At 34.4% G+C, this 23323-nt stretch overlaps 1 protein-coding gene across 7 annotated transcripts in view; it reads left to right on the top strand.

Moving 5' to 3' along the window:
- The window catches only part of LOC136031369 (A disintegrin and metalloproteinase with thrombospondin motifs 9-like), a 466037-nt gene that overhangs the window by 265516 nt on the left and 177198 nt on the right, over nucleotides 1-23323 (top strand). For all 7 annotated transcript variants that reach the window (XM_065710922.1, XM_065710894.1, XM_065710885.1 and 4 more), the window contains 3 exons: nucleotides 95-230; nucleotides 3327-3534; nucleotides 19209-19373. In XM_065710922.1, coding sequence (XP_065566994.1) covers nucleotides 95-230; nucleotides 3327-3534; nucleotides 19209-19373 — 509 coding nt within the window. The remainder of the gene's footprint in view (nucleotides 1-94; nucleotides 231-3326; nucleotides 3535-19208; nucleotides 19374-23323) is intronic.

Raw genomic sequence — 23323 nt, 5'->3', positions numbered from 1 at the left:
CATTGAATAGACGGCTGAATGGTAGGGTATGTCCATTTTCTATCTGACTTGTGCCTTACAACATAATTTTACTATTTTATTGCCGATTTTTCAGGGATTCAAAATCAAGTAATATCTTGTACTCAAGTTGGAGGTCCTTCTGCTCGAGTATCGGTAGATGAACATCATTGTATTGAATTTTCTAAGCCAAAGCCTCAGAGTGGGCAATGTAACCAAGATTGCAGACTAAGGTAAAACAGTTACTGCATATTGGTTTCAATAAATGTGAAATTTTGCATGATAATTGTGTTTATTATATATTTTTACCACATTGGGTTTTTAAATTTGTAAGAATTTAAAAAGAGTAAATCTGTGGTAAAAGCGAGCGGGAAATCGCTCATTTTTGAATATTTTATTTTTTACTATTTTAAACTTTCAATTGATTTTTGGCTTGAAACATAGGCTATTTACTAAGACATGTCTAATCAATAGAACGTCAAATTATAGTCATTTTGGAAAGAAAACTCTTGTCTTCGTTTTCATTGTGGCCAAATCCTCCCTTTACTTGCCGTTTTCCATAAAAAAAAAAAAAAATCTTTGTTTCTTTAATCAACCTAATAACTGAATTTTTTCAGTGTGCCTTCAATCCTTTTCTTTTGTTCATTGTATTTTCCAATAAGAAATATATATGCTACATTATTTTTAAGAGTGCAAGTTCTAAGTGTAAATTAATTCTCAAAGCCAAAACAAGAAAGCTTTAGTGGAGTTGTAAATAACCATGCATATATTGTACATCAAGTGTGATAGGACAAAAATGCTCTTTCTACTGACCTTTGTTAGACTAGCCCTAGTTTATACATCGTAAATTTAGATTTATATCCTAGGATGTCTAGCCACCTTTCCTGAACTCAATCAACCAGGAAACTAAGTCATAAAAAAGCCACAGTTTACGCAATTTCATTGTTTTTTTTTTAAGTATATTCAATATAGTGATTGAACTAGAAGCTATTCAAATCTTTTTTCGAGAGGTTTTATTGTGAGCTCGATCTTTCATGCCTTGATGATCCTTTGCCAGAATTTACAGCCTTTCATAAGGCTAAAGAATTTGTTTGAAGAGTCAGTCCCATTATTAAATTAAATTGATCACTCAAGAAATTCTATGCCCATCTTATTTTTAAATGGTTTATAGTGATAAGAACTTGAAAATATAATGAATAGTTCCTCTTGCCAAATTGAATCATAGAACAAATTTAGCTGTTTTCAGTAAACAATGTCTATTGTCCCTCCTTCCTAGTAATAGAGACACTTTTAATCTCTAAGGATTTTTCAGATAATGAAGTCCTACGGCCTCAGTCGCCACGAAGGTTAAAAAAATAAACCGTTCTCAGCTAAAAAAAAAAAAAAAAACTTTATGTAGTTTTCTGGTCTTTAATAAAAACCCATTCTCTGCAGAGCTTAGGTTTAATCTACATTTATTCATCTAATTCTGATGGTTAGAATCTGCTTGAATTAGCCCAGAATTTTTTTTTTCCATCTGAACTCAGATATGTCTGAAATTAAATTCAAAAATATAAAGAAAATAGCATTTTGTCACGTTTTGTATGACAGTCCTGACCAAAGCCAACGTCAGTTCTATCTAATCAGAAAAAAAATACAAATTTTTAGACTTCCTGGAATTTCATGGTGATTATTTATAATAATGGCATAAAAAATTGCTTTGGATTCTAAATTTTATTTAAAATACTGGATTCTTTTTGAGATTCTTAGCTATAAATGAAAGAATATTCTTAAATTTGATGAGCAATAAAAATATCTCCAAACATGTATCAAGTTGCAGAATTTAAACAAGAATTTTCTTTTTTTTTGTTTTTTTTGTACCTATAAGTTAAAGTTTTCATATAACGGGAATATGTTAAATTGAGACGAAGTTTATTTATACCATTTGTAATATGTATTTTTTGTTGAATTCCACTTTTCAAAGTAAATGCCTGTGCAAATGCGTGATAACTGTGCCTGATAGCTATAATTGCAGCAAAACCTTCTTATAGACATTTTCGATATGTTAAAAATATGTAAAAGTACATGTTTCAAAATTGTCAAACTTATTTTAATAGTGCATGTAGCAATCATGTTTTTTTTTTATCAAGGATAAAGTACTTTTTGAATTAAAACCAAGTTTGTTTACTCCATTTCCTAGTCTTTTCTTATTTAACTTCTGCTGTTAATGTGCGTTGCCTGTAAAAATCTTTCCTTTTGCTCCTAAATATCGTATCTGACATTTTCATGGTTTCTTCTTTTTCTTCTTCTTGAAACCAAGGTTTCATGATTTCTCCTTCGTGCTAATAATTATTTTTTTGTTTTTATTTTATTGATGTTCTCTAATTTTACTGGTGCTTGATTCTTCTCTATTGCTTACAAATTGACATGGTAATTTTGCCGTGACTGGGGATACAACGATTTTTTTTTTGAGGAAAAGTAATTAATATTAAGGATTTTGTTTAAGCCTCAATTTATCTTCATTTTCCATTCTGTTTTCGACATTTTTTGGACATTTTCAACGTTCAATAAACACTAGGCTATTCTTAAAAGGAGCATCGCTAGGGCACTATGTAGTCAGACTGATTTTCATTTTCTTGATCTATATCGCCCTACTGATTCTTTCTTTGAGAACAACCTAGTCAACGGTTTTGGCAATTTGCTCAAAAGTGTGAAAATGTTAGATTCTGGTAAAACTAATTCGGTGCTTTTGCCCCAGGTTGGGCCTCTGTGAGTTTAAAGGCAGGGCTCCAGCTTTTTAAATTTTGGTAGCCAAGAAATTTGAAGGTACCTAAAATCTGTTGTGCAGATCCTTAATTTTGGTGCTCATAATAACAGATAACGTAATATACAGATATCATGAGTAATGCAGATGAAAATCTGTAACTTAATTCCTGTGTGCTATTTGGTATTTTTCAGCTTATTGGTATTTTGGTATTTTTGTATATTATACTGTGTACGGGGTTAGTCACTGAAAAAAAAACTCTTTCATTCACACATGATGAGTACCGATGGGATCCTTGCTTTCAAAAGCTAGATTTAACTGATTAGTTCTGGTTCTTTTTTTTTCCTGCTCAAAGTGACAATATTGACAAAAATATTTTTCTCCCTTTAAAAATTGTAAAATTTCGAACGACCTAAAAACATCTCATAAAGTCACAGTTTTCAGGTATGAATAGGCCTAAGATTGGTCCAGGGGGGATATTTTGATTTTAATTCCCTTGGAGATTTGAGATTTCATTGCAACTTGAAGTGATTCCATGTCAGCCCCCTAGTTTAGGATTGTCGTCAAGTACTGTCTTATGTTCTAGTTGGGAAAAACAAAATGTGTCCGAATGCTCAGAAAGCTGTGGTCCTGGAGTAGCAACTGTTCATTATCAATGTGTCAAAACATCCTCCGAACGATCAAGAACGATTATGAATGCGACGTTTTGTAGTCACTTGACCATTCCAAATAGACAAGAAAATTGTGTTGGAGCATGCCTTAAAGCTTACTGGAGATATGGCGAATGGTTGCCGGTAAAACAAAATTTTTCTATAATTTCAATCAGCTATATTTTCTATCTTTTAGTTTTTAATGATAATAATGGTTAGCTATTTGCAAAATTCTGACTCGGAGCATGAATTTTGATTGAAAATAACTATTTATATCCTAATGGTAATCAAATTAACTGGATTTTGCTGCAACAAATAGCTATGACAGAATTTTAGTGAATAGCTAACATTGATTTATATTCAGTTACGTAAATTTATGTATTTGCTTATCTTTAGCTAATATTTAGTCATATTTTGTTAACGCTTAGTTTAGGTGAAATACAAAAAATTTGTTCTTAGCTATCACACATGGATTGTAACCACATACCTGTTAATGATAAAAGCCGCTGTTAGGAATACTTTAACTAGGGACGAAAATTTAATTAAAAGCAATTATCTATACTTTGATATTAAAAAAATTACCATAATTTTGCCAAGATAAATAGCCGGATCTCAACATAGTTTCAATATTCAATAAATATCGTTTCATCGTTTCAACAAATATTTCACTATTTATCAATATTTATGGTTGTGATCTTATTTGGGAGCGTGAAAGATGAATTTTTAAAGAAGAGTTCTATTTTGAAAAACAAGAACAGTTTCAAGATATGTGGACCCGAAAGGGTTGTGTCTCCACATTATTTGACATAAAGTATATTAAGGTCAGTTCAAGGGCAACTAAGGGCCCTTAGAAGCAGTCACAGCCTTTCTTTGCTACAATGTGTTACCTTTCGGAGTTTTTACTTGCTTTTAAAAGAATCTTTCAACTGTCTCCTTTTGCACCTTCGGTCTTGGATTTATCCGAATATTTAGAGCTAAAAAAAGTGCATTACCCCTTGGTTGTATTCAAAGGGGGGAGGGAGTTACTACCTGGTTTGGGTTCCCCCTCGAATGCGACTTTGTGATGATGTGCTGTTTTAAGCTTGGATATACCCAAGTCAAACCTTATATAAAATGAAACAACACGCTGATCAAAGGGAGACAGTTGACAGATTCATTTAAAGGAAGCAAAAAACACGGAAAATAAGGATATTGTAGCAAGGATGGATTGGGGCTACTCTGCTCTTAGATTATTCCTAAGAAATCTAGTAAAAAGTATTTCTCGTACAAATTAAAGAACATTTCTCCGACACGTAAATTGGTCTTAAAACTGGTCTAGCTCCATGAGAGGTAAGCCTCTTTTTCTCCTTTTTTTGTAACCTTGCCCCTCTCCTATAAAGTTCAAAATTCATCCCTGCATCGTCTAATTTCCAACCAGCACTATTTTTTTTTTTTGTAAGATACTAAATTTAATTATATGCTACTTATGACCTAGTCATTATTTTTGATCTCTTTTGAGTTATGTCTCAGATTAAAATTAACTTTCCCTAAACAGCAACATAGTTCAAAAATTCTATAACCTTTAATGAGAAAACCAAAAGTTTGAAGTTTAGTAGAAATCTTTGTTGGAAATCAGACTTGCTGTGATAATCAAATATTTTTGAATAGAATACTGTATGAGAAGAAATTAAATTGCCAAAAGAGCAAAACACTGGTAATTGCACAAATGTTTGTATATTTTTTACCAAGGGATCACACTATTCAAAAACCTTAAAAAATAAAACCAAAAGTTAGAAGCTTAGTAGAGATCGCCTTTTGGACTTGCTTTAATAATCAAATTATCTTAGATAACAGACATTTTGAAACGACATTCAATTGCGTAAAGAGCAAAAAACTTTTAATTGCAAAAATAAGGTTATTATATAAACTGCAAAAATATTTACGACGTCTGAGCAATAATTTTAATATTTTAATTCAAACTAGAAAAATGCCTAACAAGTTTAATATTAGTTGTATTTTTTGTTAGATAAAATCCACTCGCTCCCTGATTAAGCTTACAGGTTTGAACGCAACCTGTTATATAATGTCAGTACGAAGGCCCAAAAACAAAAATTTGCAATTATTACAAAAGATGATTCAATACTTGACAAGGGATTACAACTATTCTAAAACATTAAAAAAGAAAGCAAAAAGTTTTAAGCTTAGTAGAAATCGTTGTTAGTCAAACCTTATAACCGAATTTCGTTTCTTATAAGTGGAAGCAATATCTTTTTAAGACATGAAAAGAAGTTGAAAAAAAAAAATTCAATTAAGAGTCACTAAAGTTATTATATAGACTGCAAGAATATCTACGGTGCCTGAACAATAATTTTAATGTTTTAACTCAAACTTGAAAAATACCTGAAAATTTAAAAGTTAGTTTGTTTTTTAGTTATATAAAATCCTCTACCTACCCCCCCCCACCACGAGAGTGAATTTATCGTCTTCTTATCTATGACGCATACAAAATTACAAATGGAAAGTATCTAAGACACGAAAAAAAGTTTAATAGCATTGTATTCACTGTGGAACCCTCCATTTTGTGGAACTCCACAAAAAAAATAAAAAAATCAGAGAATGTTATGCAGATTACAACTCTTTATATACTTAGTCAGCAACAACATAGTCTTTCTATGGACCCACTTAGGGGACTTAGCCTGACCTAGGATTGCTCTCATTGTGAAAGCACCAAAATACTTTATAATTTGGTTTGTAAACAAATTTCTTTGTACTTCATATTTTGTCCACTTCATGAGAATATGCCTAACATCATCATACTCATTACAAATATCACAGAAGGGTGAGCTAACTCTCCCCCACTTATGTAAAACTGAACGGGTTTTGGCATGACCTGTTCTCAATCTAAAAACAGTAACGGGTGGTGCCTTATAGTCATAAAGTTCTAAAATTGGATTTATGCAACTTCTAATAAAATTATTGGTCTCTCTATCACATAACATCCTATAAATACATGTAAAATATTCATTTTGAGTGGGTTTTACACTTATACTCTGACCATTTAAAATACCCCACTTTGCCATTATATCAGCAGATTCATTTCCCGCAATTCCCACATGTGCTGGGACCCAGACTAGAAATATATTATTTCCCACAAGCTCCAACAACCTAACTATTTGGTGGATATTACAAACTAATTCACGACTAGGTTCATGCTCATTCATCAGGTACTTAAGGGCTGATGCTGAGTCAGAGCATATCATCCAACTCTGGGCATACCCATATGATTTAATAAATTCCAATGCCTTATATATATAGCAATCATCTCAATTGAAAAAATAGACAGGCTGCCTGGTAACTTAAAACTACATGAAAATGATATACTGGGGACCACCACTGCACAGCCAGCACCCTTATCCGACTTGGAGCCATCAGTAAAAATTTATATATAGTCTCTGAAGTGGTCAGTTTGTCTTAGCCAGTCATGTTTGAGAGTCAAGTTATTATTATCCCCACGATCAGGTACAGAAAAATACACATTATTTTTTTATTGCACATAGCTTATTCAATATATTATCCTCAAAAACTATCTCATTAATGGGTACTATATTTGGGCACTCATTTGAAAGCAAACTATTACACCTATAAAAAGCTGGAGTATTCCTATCCTAAAAATGAATTGGTTTGCCTTTTTGTAAGACGTCACTCGCTCTCTGGAGAGTTTTATAAACGTATTCGAAACTTTAACTCGTGCTTGCTCTAGCTTCATTCAACGTAAGCGATGATAGAAACAGCTTTAAAGTAGCTGGACAAATTTATCACAGAAACAATTTAATGGCACATCCATCACAAACTACTGAAGGTGAAATTGAGCTACCTTTGTATGGCCAAATGTACTTTTTAAACCCCAATGAAGCTGTTGAGGAACGCCTCACACATTCTCTAAATTATGGGATCTCCCGTGATCTAATGAATATCTTGGAAGAAATATTACGAGACACAAATGACTATGCCAAAGTTTACTAAAAAATACGTGAAGTTGAGGAAGATGCAAATCAGCTTGCTGCTTCACTGTGACAACAGCCTCCAAAAGTGCAGCTCATTTTAACTGTGCCAGATGGTGTAGATTATAGAGGCTTTAACCCTCATGGATGTAATGAAGTATGTGCTGTGCTTACTCGTAATGCTGACCATAGTTTTCCATAAAAAAAAATGGTTGTAAGACAACGTGACAAAAATCTTATCATTTTAAAGAATAATGACCATCATGTGAAGCCTTTTCCCTACCCAATGTTTTTTCCTGCTGGAACTTCAGGATGGTGAAAGGATATGGCTACTTCAAACACTCTATGTAAGTCGTAGACATATATTACGGTTTCAATTAGTAAGACATTGTATTCTTTTTAACCTGAACATGCCAAAAGCCTTTCTATGCAAGCTGTAAAACCTGACCTACGTCGGATTGGTTTAAATGCTTTGCATTTTGGCGAAAGACTTTTCCAACAGTACCATGTCGACACCAATATTCTTGTTGATTGTGATTGTATTGAATGGAATAGATTCAACCAAAATACTATTATTACTGAAAACTACGTAGGTGTTAAACGACTTCTCAATGACTTAGCCTCAAAACAGAATGCATTCGTTGGTAAAAAAAAAGTAATACTAACGTCATCATTCTTCGGATCAACACGCTACTTTGCTGAACATTATGAAGGTGCCTTGGCTATTGTTTGTTGCCTTGGAGCCCCAGATTTCTTTATAACTGTGACGTGCAACCCGGATTGGCCTGAATATGAAGAAGCAGCAAGTATTAAATTTGATGATAGCTCTATTGCAGAAAAGTCCCCTCAAGATCTTATCGATCCCATTAATCGAATTACAAAACTAAAATTTGATTATATAACCAAGGATATTGACAAGGAACACATATTTTAAAAGGAGGCAGCATATGTGTATACGATTGAATTTTAAAAACGTGGACTACCACACATGCATTTGCTATTGATCATAAGCCCTCAGGATCGAATGGATAATTCAGTTGAAATTGATGATTTTATTTCAGCCGAAATTCCAACGATACATTAATAAGAGAATTGGTCTTAAAGTGGATGATTCATAATCCATGCGGAAATTTAAATCCAAATCCGAATTGAATGATCAATAAAAATGGAAAATTTCAATCGGAAAATGCCGCTTCAATTTCCAAAGCAATACAATTCAGTCACATCTCTAGCCGATGCTGGAAAACCAAAGTATCGGTGTCGTTAAGATTCAGCATTAGACGAAATGAATAGAGAAGAATTTTCACATGACGGTGCTGTTTATCGAAAAGATTCCAATAATCGGCGAATTACTCGTGATAATGATCATGTCGCCACATATAATCCTCACATGCTTAAAAAATTCGAATGTCACATAAATGTCGAATATGTTGGAAATATCGGTCCGGTAAAGTATCTATATAAATACATACACGAGAGACATGACTGTCTTTCAATAACAGTTATCGAAAATGAATGGTGCATGCTTTGCAGTGAAGCAGAAACCTATGTGGAAGGACGCTGCAGTACACCAACTGAAGCCTGCTGGCGATTACTTAGTTAAGATATCCAAAAAAAAGAGCCATGTCGTTCAAGGTTTAAATGTTAATTTTCCTGGAAATTACCTAATGCAAATGTCAGCCAAGCCCATGAATATTTGGTAGATATTATACAACAAGGCTCAATGTTGGAAGTGTATTTTCGACACAACAAGGCGTTGGCCTTGAAATCGACAATAAACAGTGGTTCGACGCCTTAGAAGAATTTGGACTGTCCAAAATGCCTTCTATACTGCGAATACTCTTGACACGGATTCTTGTTTTTGGTGATCCTGCAGATCCAAAAGCTCTTTGGGAAAGATTCAAAAACCAGTTGGCAGAGGATTTCATTTGGCATGAAAGACGAAGTGATTTAGCTGAAGATCTTGAAGCAAAGCGTGCATATGAGAATATTGCATCTAAGAAAAATATGATGGTAATAGAAGGTCGAAATTTAAGTTTTTGGGTTGAATGATATGGTATGGACAACATTGTGACCAACGAAAACGACCAAAACTAGTCAGCTAGTAGATCTTTTAGTTGATCAGCTGTTACTGGAGATAGTATGTATCGGCCTCTGCAAGGAGAACAGCTTGAAATTATTGACAATATTTCACATGCTGTCAATGATTCTAATTATGTTGGGAAAAAATGTTTTTTTTTTTTTATAAATGGACCAGGTGGTATCGGTAAAACATTTGTTTATAAGACCTTGTACCACATTTTGGATGGAAAAAATGACAAATTAGAATGTATGGCTTATAAAGGAATAACAACAACTTAATTGTCATTTGGACTAACAACACACAAAGCCTTCGGCTAGAAAGTTCTACTTTCCTTAGATTTTGGTTCCTCTATAAGACCTGGTTCAAGCAGAGGTTTAGAATTAGTTCAAGTAGATGTTATCCTACTTGACGAAGCACCCTTGCTTCCCAAGTATGGCTTACAAAATATGGATCAGTTGTTGCAATCCATATGTTAATATATGGCTAGCTAATCATGATGTTGTTCTCTTACAAGAACACCTGCTCCCAAGTTGCAGTGTAAACTTTCTAAGGCGAAGTTCTCAACATGCTGTTTTCACCACGAATGCCCGCCGTACCCGAGGCAGGCCTTCTGGCGGTCTTGCCTGTATAATTAAGCGATCTTTGCCTAGATATTTGTCTCCTAGCTGCTACCAATCCTCTGAACACTATCTTGCAATCCGGCTTGCAGACGTGGTCCTAATCAACGCCTATTTGCCCCATGATAGAAGATCTGTTTCTTCCTTCTCCAGTTATGCTAATGCCTGCAACAAATTAAAGACTCTCATATCTGGTATTGAGCGTCTCGGATATAAGTGGGTGCTTATAGGCGACTTTAACTGTGACAGCAACGTTTCCTCGACACGAAAAGAAGCGCTTTTTCAGTGTCTACCCTCAGCATTTAAGGTCCTAGCGAAATACCTCAGTTTTACATATATCCACTGTAGTGGTCTGTCTCAAATTTGGACCACTGTATCTGCTATCATTCATTACAAACTTCAGCAGTGCATGTTGATGAAGATGAAAGAGATTATGATCATTTACCTCTGTATTTTGATATTACGGTTACTTCTGACGTATACTCGAACCAACCATCACTGTCGCATAAGTGGTTTGAAAAACGTGATTGGTCTAGTGCGAACATACCTCTTTACCTTGCTACACTTGGAGCTCTACTGTCCACCGTACGTGTCCCCTTCCATCTTCTTTGCACAAATGCGTACCCCATTATTGACAATGCTCGTGCTGATTTGAATCGCTATTATTGTGACATTATCTTATGTATAAAGCAAGCTGAAGATGTGGCCGTCCCACTGATCCGTGTCAGGCGGAATACCCAAAAACTAATTTGGAAGTGTGATCCTTTGCTGAAAAAAGTCAAGAATAAGGCCAAATTCTGGTTAAGAATCTGGTCTGCCTGTGGTCGACCTTCTCGGGGTACTGTGTTTGATCTAAAACAAAGACGAAACTCGAATATAAACGCCATCTTCGTGCCGTTCGTTACTCCGGTGAAACTTTTCCGAAAAGTAATAGTGAGTGGCGAAAAGTGATAAATTCTGCCAAGTTTCCGGATACAAGTTCTAGTGATATTATACCTCGTCCATCTTGGATCGAACATTATTCAAAAATATTTTCGAAAGTTAATTATGCAGTGCATAAGCGTTTCTCACGTTTGCTCGAAAAAAATTTGCCGTCACGTTTATGTCAGAGACATGTGATTCCAGTTGAAAAGTGGGCTATTGTTAAAAGTATTAAGGGTTTAAAATCAAAATCTTTGGATATTGATGGGATTAGTGTTTTGAATCTTGTTCTGAATTCTTTTGAACTGGTATCTCATCTCCAACTGTTTTTTCAAATGTGTTTTAGTAGCTCGTTTGTGCCCGACTCGTTCTTATGCGGTAGCGTTACGTCACTTCTAAAAAAAGGAAAAGATCCGGTTTCTTGTAGTTCTTATAGGCCAATAATGGTAGCTTGTACTCTTAGCAAGCTTTTTGAACACCTCCTACTACCTTATATCACTAAGCTTGCTCTAAATAATGATAATCAATTTGGTTTTAGATCGGGGCTAGGCTGTCAGCATGCTCACCGTGCTTTGACTTCTTTATTAAAAGATGCCCATCGCACTCGTCGTGTACTTCATTTCGCAACTCTAGACTTGTCTAAAGCATTTGACAGTGTTTGTCATACTCAAGCATGGACAGCATTATGCCAGAGAGAAGTAAATCCGTTGGTAATTCACGTGCTTCGTTTTTGGTACTCCCATTCTTACCTTCGCCTTAAGTCATTAGATAATTCTTATTTTGGTCATATCCCTGTTCGTTGCGGTGTAAGACAAGGGGGAGTTCTTTCGCCGTATATTTTTAATGCTTGTATAGAAAATGTACTATCAAAAATATCGACTACGTGCCTACTAGGACCATCTGATATCTCATATCTGGCTTATGCGGATGACCTTCTTCTGATTAGTCAAACTGAGTCTGGTCTTGCCCGTTCAGTGAAGTCAGTTACTTCTGCTTTTCGCGATCTCGGCCTGTACCTAAATATTGACAAGTGCGAGTTTCTTGTTTTCAACGGTAATAATTGTTCAGATTCACTACACTGCGGTGGTTTTAGTATTCCTCGTGTTAAATCGTTTCGTTGGCTTGGTATAACAGTTTGCGATTCTATGAATGCTCTCCGGTCTCGTGCTGTCAAAGATATTAGTGATAAGCTGAGGCTCGGTTCTCTAAGATTGTAGCAAATCGTGGACACTATAGGAGAAGAGCGCTAACTCGGCTTTACTCAAATTTTTGCGATCATTCTGTACTCTTCTGTTCTGGTATTAGGCCACTTCTGTTGACTGGTGATCTAAAACGTATTCGTATAAATTATTACCGGTACTGCAAATTTCTCTTATATCTACCTCGTTCTTACCGGAATACAAAACTGGTTAAAAAGTAATGTGCGACAGATATTACTGGTGCTTTCGAAAAATTATCTGCCAATCTAGCTATTGAAGCGATTTATAGGCTAGGATGTTTTCATCGCCTTACCCGTCTTTTTTCTGTATGTGATTAAATTTGTTTCTTGTATTACTTTTCTGTTTTTCTTTTGTATTTCATTCCACTTAACCTCTGTTTTTGTAAAGTGGGTGATAAATAAATTATTATTATATATATATATATATATATATATATATATATGAATATATATATATATATATATATATATATATATATATATATATATATATATATATATATATATATATATATATATATATATATATATATATATATATATATATAGGAAGCATTTGCAAAGTACATACTCGAACTGGAAATGGATATCTTCCATAAAATTAACTTAATAAAGTTAAGTTACCGGAAGACATAATTTCCAGTGGTAATTTAATTGAGGAAGTATTTAGAGAATTTTTGTCTAAGCATTGTTTCCATTTAATGAAGGATTTAGTTATTTTAGCTATAATCAACAAAGAAGTTAGTAAAATCAATGCGAAAATTGGCGATCGCCTTCCAACGGAATACAAATCGTACAATAGTTACGGTTCTGTAAAAGTTAAAGAAAATGGAGGAATTGAATATACTCCAGAATTCCTCAATTCAATTGAAACAGCAGATTTATTACCGCATGAACTAAAATAAAGCGAAATTCGTAAGTTGTGCTTTTGTGGAACTTAGCTATTTCAGAAGGGATGTGTAATGGAACCCGCGTTATCGTTACTGAACAATGTAACAATACAATTAAGGTGAATATAATTACTGGGGAAAAATAAGGACAAGAAGTTCACATATCCCGAGTTACGGTGGACTCTAGTAAATGTCAACTTGGATGTAGTGTTCAACGACATCAATTCCACTTCGACCCGCTTTTGCCATGACTATACACAAATCGCAATGGCAAACTTTTAAATTTGTTGGTGTCTACCTTAGTCCTCCACTTTTTAATCATGGAACGTTATACTTTGCATTTTCTCGTGTGGAAAGACAACTTAGCTTACAAGTTCTGCTACACCTGAAAATGAAAAAAGAATATATAACGGACTGTGGAAGGAAGCCCTGATAACTAGCAACGAAACGTCTTATTGTTAGAGTGATATTTCTTTTTTTGTTAATTAAGTAAACGATTAATAACAATAACAATATATATTATATCGTTGACATTTCAGGTCACAAGAACGATATAAATAGGTCAGGACTTTAAGGAAGAATTTTTCCAGGGATAGTCGTAACGAACCTGTGGAAGCTCAAGAGGCTCACGTCTGCGGTTAGAAGACAGGCGACAATGAGAATCCGTATACAGAAGCCAGCTGCGTGCCGAGTGCCCGGAGCCCGGCGGCGAAGCCATATATATATGTATATATATATATATATATATATATATATATATATATATATATATATATATATATATATATATATATATATATATATATATACTAGCTAGTTGGTCTTCGTTGATGGTGTTTGCAAATGCTAATCGAATTGGGAATTACAATCTTTTAAATTGAAACGGCAGATACGTTTGAATCATGGGAATGCAAGGAATAAGAACAGCCTCACCCTCAAAAGGCCCTGTCAAGATTGTTGCCTCTATTACGTTTTCCATTGTTTTTTTTTTTTTACGACAAGTCGCGTGCCATTGCAAAGCTTTGGTGGGTTAATATGTCGTAACAGTATTATTGTTACGCCTATTTTTAGTTGTAGCACGTGTAGTGGAAACCCTGGGAGATCCAGGGAGTTTAAAAATTCAGATGGATAATTAACCGCTTCATATGGTTCCAGAACTTTGTTGACTGACTTGTAAATTACTTCCTGGTCTCGAATCTTGTTCAAAATAATATTGTTGATTTCGTGGACGTCTTTATTCTTGGCTGCCAATATCGCTCCGTCACTGAGTCATTTATGATTTTTATAATTGGTTAGAATATTCGGAAATATCTTTTCAACCAATTCATTTTTGGACGTCACTAAATTACATAATTCAGCAGGCAGTTGTATACGTCCTGAAATTGAGTCTACTAGGAGCTTTCCGTTTCCAATTGCCAGCAATTGACCTGAAAATATTTCACCAGAGTCATCGTTTTGCAATCGAAAACGCATATTTATAGTTAATTTAAATTTCTTTACGTGTGCCCATAAATTAGAATTTTTCAGGCAAGCATTCATTTCGTCCGCAGGGGTTGATCTAGGTATTATAGGTAATGTTTGCCTGAAATCTCCCGCAATCAATATTAATGTGCTGCCAAAGGGTTTTGAATTTCCTCGTAAATCTCGTAATGATTGCTCCAGAGCCTCGAGCGATTTTTTGTGTGCTATTGTGCACTCGTACCAAATAATAAGTTTGCATTGCTGCAATACTTTACCCATCCCAGATGATTTGGAAACATTGCACGTGGGAATTTCTGTATAATGCAAATTCAAAGGCAATTTCAAAGCGGAATGAGCAGTTCTTCCACCAGGCAGCAACGTTGCGGCTATTTCGGACGACGCAATTGCCAACGCTATGTCATTTTTTGATCGAATTGATGAAATTTTTATCACAGAATCAATTTTATCACAAAGGTTTTACCAGTACCTTCTGGCGCATCCAAAAAGAATATTTCTCCAACGTTGTTATCTACACAATGCATCATCTTATCATAAATGTCTTTTTGCTCAGACGTTAACTTAGAAATATTATCAAACAGTTCGTGGTAACGAACTGTAGTAAGGAGCGACCCGGCTCAATAGTAACCAAAACTCTAAAAAATAAAATTTTGATATCAATAGCTACATCAAAAGAATCGCATTTTAATTCTGATTTTAAATATATAAGTTTGATCAAGTTTAGTCTTACCCATCAAAAGTTAGGAGCCTGAGAAAATTTGCATTATTTAAGAAAATAGGGGGTAACACCCCCTAAAAGTAATAGAATCTTAACGAAAATGACACCATCAGATTCAGCGTATCAGAGAACCCTACTGTAGAAGTGTCAAGCTCCTATCTACAAAAATGTGGAATTTTGTATTTTTTGCCAGAAGACAAATCACGGGTGCGTGTTTATTTGTTTTTTTTTTTTTTTTTTTTTTTTTTCCAGGGGTCATCGTATCGACCAAGTGGTCCTAGAATGTCACAAGAGGGCTCATTCTAACGGAAATGAAAAGTTCTAGTGCCCTTTTCAAGTGACCAAAAAATTTGGAGGGCATCTAGGCCCCCTCCCACGCTCATTTTTTCCCAAAGTCAACGGATCAAAATTTTGAGATAGCCATTTAGTTCAGCATAGTCGGAAACCATAATAACTATGTCTTTGGGGATGACTTACTCCCCCACAATCCCTGGGGGAGGGGCTGCATGTTACAAACTTTGACCAGTGTTTACATATAGTAATGGTTATTTGGAAGTGTACAAACGTTTTCAAGGGGATTTTTTTTTGTTTGGGGGTGGGGCTGAGGGGAGGGGGCTATGTTGGAGGATCTTTCCTTGGAGGAATCTGTCATGGGGGAAGAGAAATTCAATGAAAAGGGCGCAGGATTTTCTAGCATTACTATAAGAAAACAATGAAAAATAAACATGAAAACGTTTTTTCAAATGAAAGGAAGGAGTAGCATTGAAACTTAAAACGAACAGAGATTATTACGCATACGAGGGGTTCTAAAAATACTTTAGCATAAAGAGCGAGGTATTTAGGAGGAGATAAATACCTCGCTCTTTATGCTAAAGTATTTTTAGTAATTTCAACTATTTATTCTACGGCCTTTCTGATTCAGGGGTCATTCTTAAAGAATTGGGACAAAACTTACAATTTAGTGTAAAGAGCGAGGTATTAACGAGGGTACAAACCCCCACGTATGCATAATAAAAATATAAGATTATGAAAGTTTGTTTCGTAAGTTAATTCTTAAGTTACGTATATTTTTTACTAATAAAAACGTTCGTCAAAAATTAAAAGTTCTAGTTGCCTTTTTAAGTAACCGAAAAATGTGAGGGCAACTAAACCTCCTTCTCCACCCCTTATTTCTCAAAATCGTCTGATCAAAACTAAGAGAAAGCCATTTAGCTAAAAAAAGAATTAATATACAAATTTCATTTTAATAATTTATGTGCGGAGAGCCAAAACCAAACATGCATTAATTCAAAAACGTTCAGAAATTAAATAAAAAAAACTAATTTTTTTAGCTGAAAGTAAGGAGCGACATTAAAACTTAAAACGAACAGAAATTACTCCGTATATGAAATGGGTTGTCCCCTCCGCAATTCCTCGCTCTTTACGCTAAAGTTTGACTCTTTGCCACAATTCTACTTTTTAAAAAAATTAAAAACTTTAACGCAAAGAGCGAGGGACTGCGGAGGGGACAACCCATTTCATATACGGAGTAATTTCTGTTCGTTTTAAGTTTTAATGTCGCTCCTTACTTTCAGCTAAAAAAATTAGTTTTTTTTTACTTAATTTTGTACATACGACAATAGATCACTCGTGTTGTAACTTTGTTCACGATCCAATTCTACACATGTCAAAACGGCAGCGTTACGATTAGGTGAAGGCATTCCCAAATCCTGAAGAGGTTTGTTTGCCATACATACGCACAAATATTCAATAATAACTAAAGTGTAGTTATAAATTTCTGATGTAAAATCAAAGGTCATAACTGACGTCTCTAACCGTTTTCGATGGAGTATATCCTCGGCCATTTTCGATTTATATTTCTCCCATAACTCTGTAGGAGCTGAAGGAGAGCAAAGTGTTAGTATGATTCCAAACAATGCACGAATTTTACTTGGAGTTGACGTTTCACACGCGTCATTGATGCAGTTATCCCAGTGTTGGTCATTATCCAATAAATTCAGAGCCTGGCATGCAATACGGTAAGTGTCATGTATAGTACCGTTTACAGTTATCAAATACTCAAAGGACGTCGGACCGGGTACATTCGCCAAAGGCAGGCGGAGAAAGAAGTATTCATGTTGATTGGGGTGAATGGTGTAAAGTCTTCTTATCGTGGTATCTTTGAAGATGGTAGGTTGGCCGTCGACTGACTTACCCTGTTTTCGACGTTCAAATGATTTCTTTTTAGCATTCTACGTGTAATACGAAGGCACTTCAGTATACAGCAGTTTTCTGCAAAAGAATCATTTTGACATAACGAAAAGAAAGAAGTTAACGTTGTATCCGGTGGATTCAGGGCTCTTTGTTGCACGTTGGATTCCAAAAAATAAACAGGTTGTCCATTTTGTAAATATACCGCTAAGTGAACAACAGCTGGACTTTCGTTGTATCGGAAATGAAAGAATTCGCCAAACAACTTCATTACTGCTTATGTATCTTCCAGCCTGATATTGTACGATTTCAACGATATCACTGATTTTGGACTGCAAGCCAAAAACTGCCATGTCGCTGCTTTTGTTAACGTATTTACATATGGATTTGATTGCCTTTACGGAGTTACAGTATTCAACATTTATGTGTGCATTAAATGTTTTTGATAATAAAGGTGAATATGGAACAACCCACTGGTTTTCTACTTCGATGGTGGTACCGTTATGCTTCTTTATTATTGATATTTTACCATATCTTCTTCTATATAGTGGGTAACCATCATTGCCGGTAATTGTGTTGGGTACTAAAAGTCGAGGATATTGCTTTGTGCACCTTTCTTTGGCCATGCATGGTGAATTTTCATTCAGTGCACCGCAAGGTCCATGTATCATATTTTTGCCAGAATATCATATAAGCCCTTATCGACATTTTCATCAAGTATTTCAGTGGAAATCACATCGTCAATCTCATGAAAAGTAATTTTATCATGTAGCCAGATTAAAATATGTGCGTGTGACAGTCCTCGTTTTTGGCATTCCAAAACCAGCATCGCGCTGACCCAAACACTTTAAGTTTTACTATGTAGTTTATCAGTGATTTCAACTTTTACCGGAAGACACGGGCCGTAATGTCTATGTCTATGAACCGTCGATTGTCCTTGAAGTAAAAGCTGCTCTATCTCGTCCCAAGATTGATTACATGTAAATGTAGTAAATAAATCTGGACGACCATAGAAACGAACATACGCAATAGCATCTTGACCATATTCGTGCGTATGACGGGAACTGCCGGCATATGACGAAGGTAAAATCGTTAATCTTCCAACGTTAGTGGTATTACTGTCATTTATAACTGCATCTCACAAACGAATGTATTGTTCAGAGCGGAGCTCGGTCTGATTCAGACAGATAAATAGCAACCGTTCTGATTCACTCTTTGCATACATATCAACGATGTATTGGTGAAACAATTGACGGCATTTTAAAATATAATTTTCTTCATTTTGACGAATCATTAGTCTATAGGAATAATAATTCATTGCGCTGCATTTCTTATCTGTTTGTTTGTTAGTGGCTGTGTTTGTTATATATATATATATATATATATATATATATATATATATATATATATATATATATATATATATATATATATATATATATATATATATATATATATATATGTATATATATATATATATATATATATATATATATATATATATATATATATATATATATATATATATATATATATATATATACATGTATATATATATATATATATATATATATATATATATATATATATATATATATATATATATATATATATATATAATTTATTAATATAATTGAAGCTAGCATCCCGAAAATTGCTAAAAGTAGATTAATCAGTTTGGCTTCTAAATAGCTCAATTAACAAATTAACTGCTTTTCTAGTGTACAAAATCATGTGGTGGAGGTATTCAAAGAAGGTCATTTTCATGTCATGACGATAGAGGCAAAAAAATTGAGGATTTTTACTGTAATAAAACCTCTTTGGAGATAACACAGTATTGCTCCGGAGAAGCATGTCCAGAATGGAAGTTTGGCGAATGGAGCCCTGTAAGTAGCATAAATGAAATAAGTAGTGGTAATGTGCTGCTTTTGTGAAATTATAAAGAATCTCTGCCTGATAAATCGAAATAGCTATCTTCCCATCAAAAAGAAACACACAAATCTGCAGAAGAAAAGAAAATTGGAGTATTTTAACCTTATTTTCTAAGTATATTAAAATTAGATAAAACCTAATTTTTCACGAAACAAAAGTACGAGTAGGCAAAAAGAATAAAAAAACTCCGGTTTTTCACTACCTTGTTGAAAGAGCTGTTTTAGCTTCGAACCAAGGTTTACAAAATATGCCCTATTTAGATTTCACTATAGATGTCACTTCTGCCCTTTCGGAACATATTTTTAATCTTCCAGAACATTTTATTTTGTTCGATAATGTCTCTTTGATTTCTAGGGACCGGTGTTTAAACTAAAATTTTAAAAGCCAAAAAGAAAAAAAAAGGCTCTCGTTTTTCACTACCTTGTTGAAAGAGCTATTTTAGCTTTGAACCCATGTTTACAAAATATGCCCTATTTAGATTTCACTATAGATGTCACTTCAGTCCTTTCGGAACATATTTCTAATCTTCCAGAACATTTTATTTTGTTCGATAACTCTTTGATTTCTAGGGACCGGCGTTTAAACTAAAATTTTCAAAGCCAAAAAGAAAAAAAAAATCCGGTTTTTCACAACCTTGTTGAAAGAGCTTTTTTAGGTGCGAACCCATGTTTACAAAATATGTCATATCTTTAGCTATACTTAGTCATAATTCTACTATATTCCAGTGCTAAGTTTGGCTAAGTACTAAGTGTATATTCTACATTATACACACATCCCATTCCACAGTCAATGGAAGTATGAAACTGTATGAAAACTTAAACACTATATTCACTTCCAAAATTGATTACTATAAAGAAATAACAAAATCACCAAATGGCCATATACAACATCAATTAAATGCAAACAAAACAAAATACAATTCTTAATTTTAAAATGATTAGATTGCACTGGTTGATGAGCTGTCTAGTTAACTATATCTTTGCGGAAGAACTTTAGAATATAAATGCCTGACTAAATTCTTATTACCGAAGGCTGATTCTTTTTGAATTTTTTGGCATTTGTTTTAAGTCTGATTCAGTAGACCTCCCATGAGAGTGATCAAGTGGCAGATCAGCCAGCTTAAAAGTTCCACCTGAAAAATATCAAACTGAATATAAACTTTAACCTAACAAGGATAACTGTTAGAAACAAATCTATTAGATCTAACAGGCCACTCTCAGACACACAGTCCTATTGTAATAAGGCATCGATGTTATTGATGCCTGTCTTGATCAATCTTTTAAGTTTTGGTACTCATGGAAATTTCCCAAAGCTCGGTCTAAAGAGAAAAAGAGAGATTATTGTCTTTAATTTTCGGTTAATAAAGTGTGTTTTTGTCTGTGGTTTGATTTTTTACGTATTTTTATAAGCCTTTTGTCCCTTATTTCTGGAAAAAAAAATTAGCTGTGTCTTTTTTAAACACGAACAGATAACGCTTAGTGGGAACTTTTCAGTTCAATTCAATTCAATCATATATATTTAAACTAAAACACATAATTAAATGTACATAATCTGCCAGGAAAGCACAAAAGTTGTTGACTAGGGCAGAAACTTAATTAAAGAATAATTAAACAATCAACTAACAGAAACAACGAATCAACTGGATTTATCAAAAAAAGAAAAAAAAGGGAGAAAAGGGGAGTGACGAAGAGAAAGAAAAGAAAAAAAGAAAAAGAAAAGAAAAAGACCGAAAAGATCAGGAAAGAAAAAATTGATCAGGATGTATTTTTTCTGGAAAGATAAATAGCTGTGGTATTTTAAAACGTGTTTTGCTCTTTTGTGTGAAAGCCAGTAAATTGAAAAAAAAGTTTTGGATCACCACGAGAGGCGTAGCTCCAGCATTTTTATAGGAGCAAGAGGGGTCCGTATCCAGATAGTCAAGGGGCAGGGGGTACATGCCAACACCTTGCCCCCCCCAAACGTTACCCCTGATCACCACTATCTCTCTGTTTTTCTATGCTTGTTCTGTCAATCCTGCTGGTTATGATCAATTGCTTTATGTTTTGGTTAGGCTTTTTTTTGTGCTGATTCAGACGATCAATTAATTTTCCAAATAAATAAGATTTTAAGATTTCGCTTTTCTTTCCTACTTGCATGATCAAATCAGGTAGAATGATGGAATGTAGGAATGCCAATTTTATATAAACTTCTAGCTAATTAAAGTCCCTAGGAAAGTGTATTAAGGGATTAGGGACAAGAGTAGAGTGCTCCTAATGTGAACCTGTATTCCTTGGTACACGCCCAGCTTCTTAAATAACCCTTGATGCTAATTACTGTACGGATTTAACCCGAAAAATAGGTATTGCTAGGTCTCAATGGGTATGAAAATACAACAATGTTGAAGTGACCAAATGACTAAAACAGAAACTAGAAAAGGCTAACGGTATTAAGCTGAAGCCTTTAGAGAATATTTAATACTTCTGCTAATATTACTTCTACAGCTACTACTAGTAAGGCTTACGGCATTAAGGAGAAATTCTCAGAAAATAGAGGTTCTTGAATTAAGTCAAAACACACAAAGAGCATGCAGTTTGTCAAAAGGGTGTATCAGCAATGTCTCAAAAACGGCTTAGAATATTAAATTGCAGCCTTCAGGGAATGTTTAGCGGGATTCGGAACACTAAATCAGATCTCAATATGTGCATAAACAATGCCAAAAGAGTGTATCAGCAATATCTCAGAAATGGCTTGGAGTATTTCCACGATACATTGAAAGGAATGTTCAACTAGCCAAAAGGCCCTATGTGTATGCTACTACTATTTTTCTATTGTTAGCTTGCTACTTCTACTAAGGATATTAAGATGAAATGTTCTCGAAACTTTAAGTCGAGATGTTGAAATAAATCAAAACATACTATGTGTATGTAGGCTCTCAAAAGGGCATATCAAAAATATACTAGAAACGACTTAGGAGATCCAGTTGAAACATTTAAAATATGTTAAGGGGCATGTTGAATTAACCACAAGGCAATCAGTGCATATTACTGCTACTGTTGCTGCAACTGGTGATATGACTACTACAACTGCTAATACTATTGCTAACACTACTACTACTACTGCTAATGCAACTAGTATTGCTTCAACTACTATTAATGAAACTAAGGGTATTGGATGAAACTTCAAGGGATTTTTTTTTTGTGGGGGGGGGGGCTATCGACGTAAATTGAAACAATCTATGTGCTTGGGGGCTATCAAGAAGCCATAAGACCTATATCCCAGGAATAACCTATAGTTTTAAGCTGAAGCTTTCAGTATATATTAAGGAAGATACTGAACAAAACAAAAGGTACTACATGCATGCTAATACCGCTTCTTTTATGGCCACTGCTACTACTGCTGATACTACTACTACTGCTATTAAGATTAAAGGTGTCACGATGAAATTTTTGAGAAATGTTGAGGGACATCTTAAATTAAATAAAAACATGCTATGTGTATCCAGGTTTTCAAATGGTTGTATCAGCAATATTTCAGTAACAGCATAGAGCATTAAGTTAAGACTTTCAGGGTATGTTGAAAGGGATATTGATCTAGTGAAATGGCTCTAGGTGCATACTATTGCTAATTCTTAAAATATTACCAATGCTACTGCTAACGGTGCTACTGCTAGTAAAGCAACTGGTGCGGAGGTGAAATTCTTAGGGGCTGTTGAGGAGAATGTTAGATTAAATCAAAGCATGAGGTTATCAAAAGGGCATATCAGCAATATTTCAGGAATGGCCAAGGGTTTTAACTTGAAACTATCAGTGCATGTTGAGGGTTTGTTCAACTATCCAAAAAGGTACTATGTGAATACTAAAGTCGCTACTATAACTAATACTACTAGCCTACTGCTCTCTCTATTACTACTCCAACTGATGCCCCT

The sequence above is a fragment of the Artemia franciscana genome, chromosome 1 (assembly GCF_032884065.1).
Source record: "Artemia franciscana chromosome 1, ASM3288406v1, whole genome shotgun sequence".
Taxonomy (NCBI): Eukaryota; Metazoa; Arthropoda; class Branchiopoda; order Anostraca; family Artemiidae; genus Artemia; species Artemia franciscana.
This window is presented reverse-complemented; position numbering and strand designations above follow the sequence as displayed.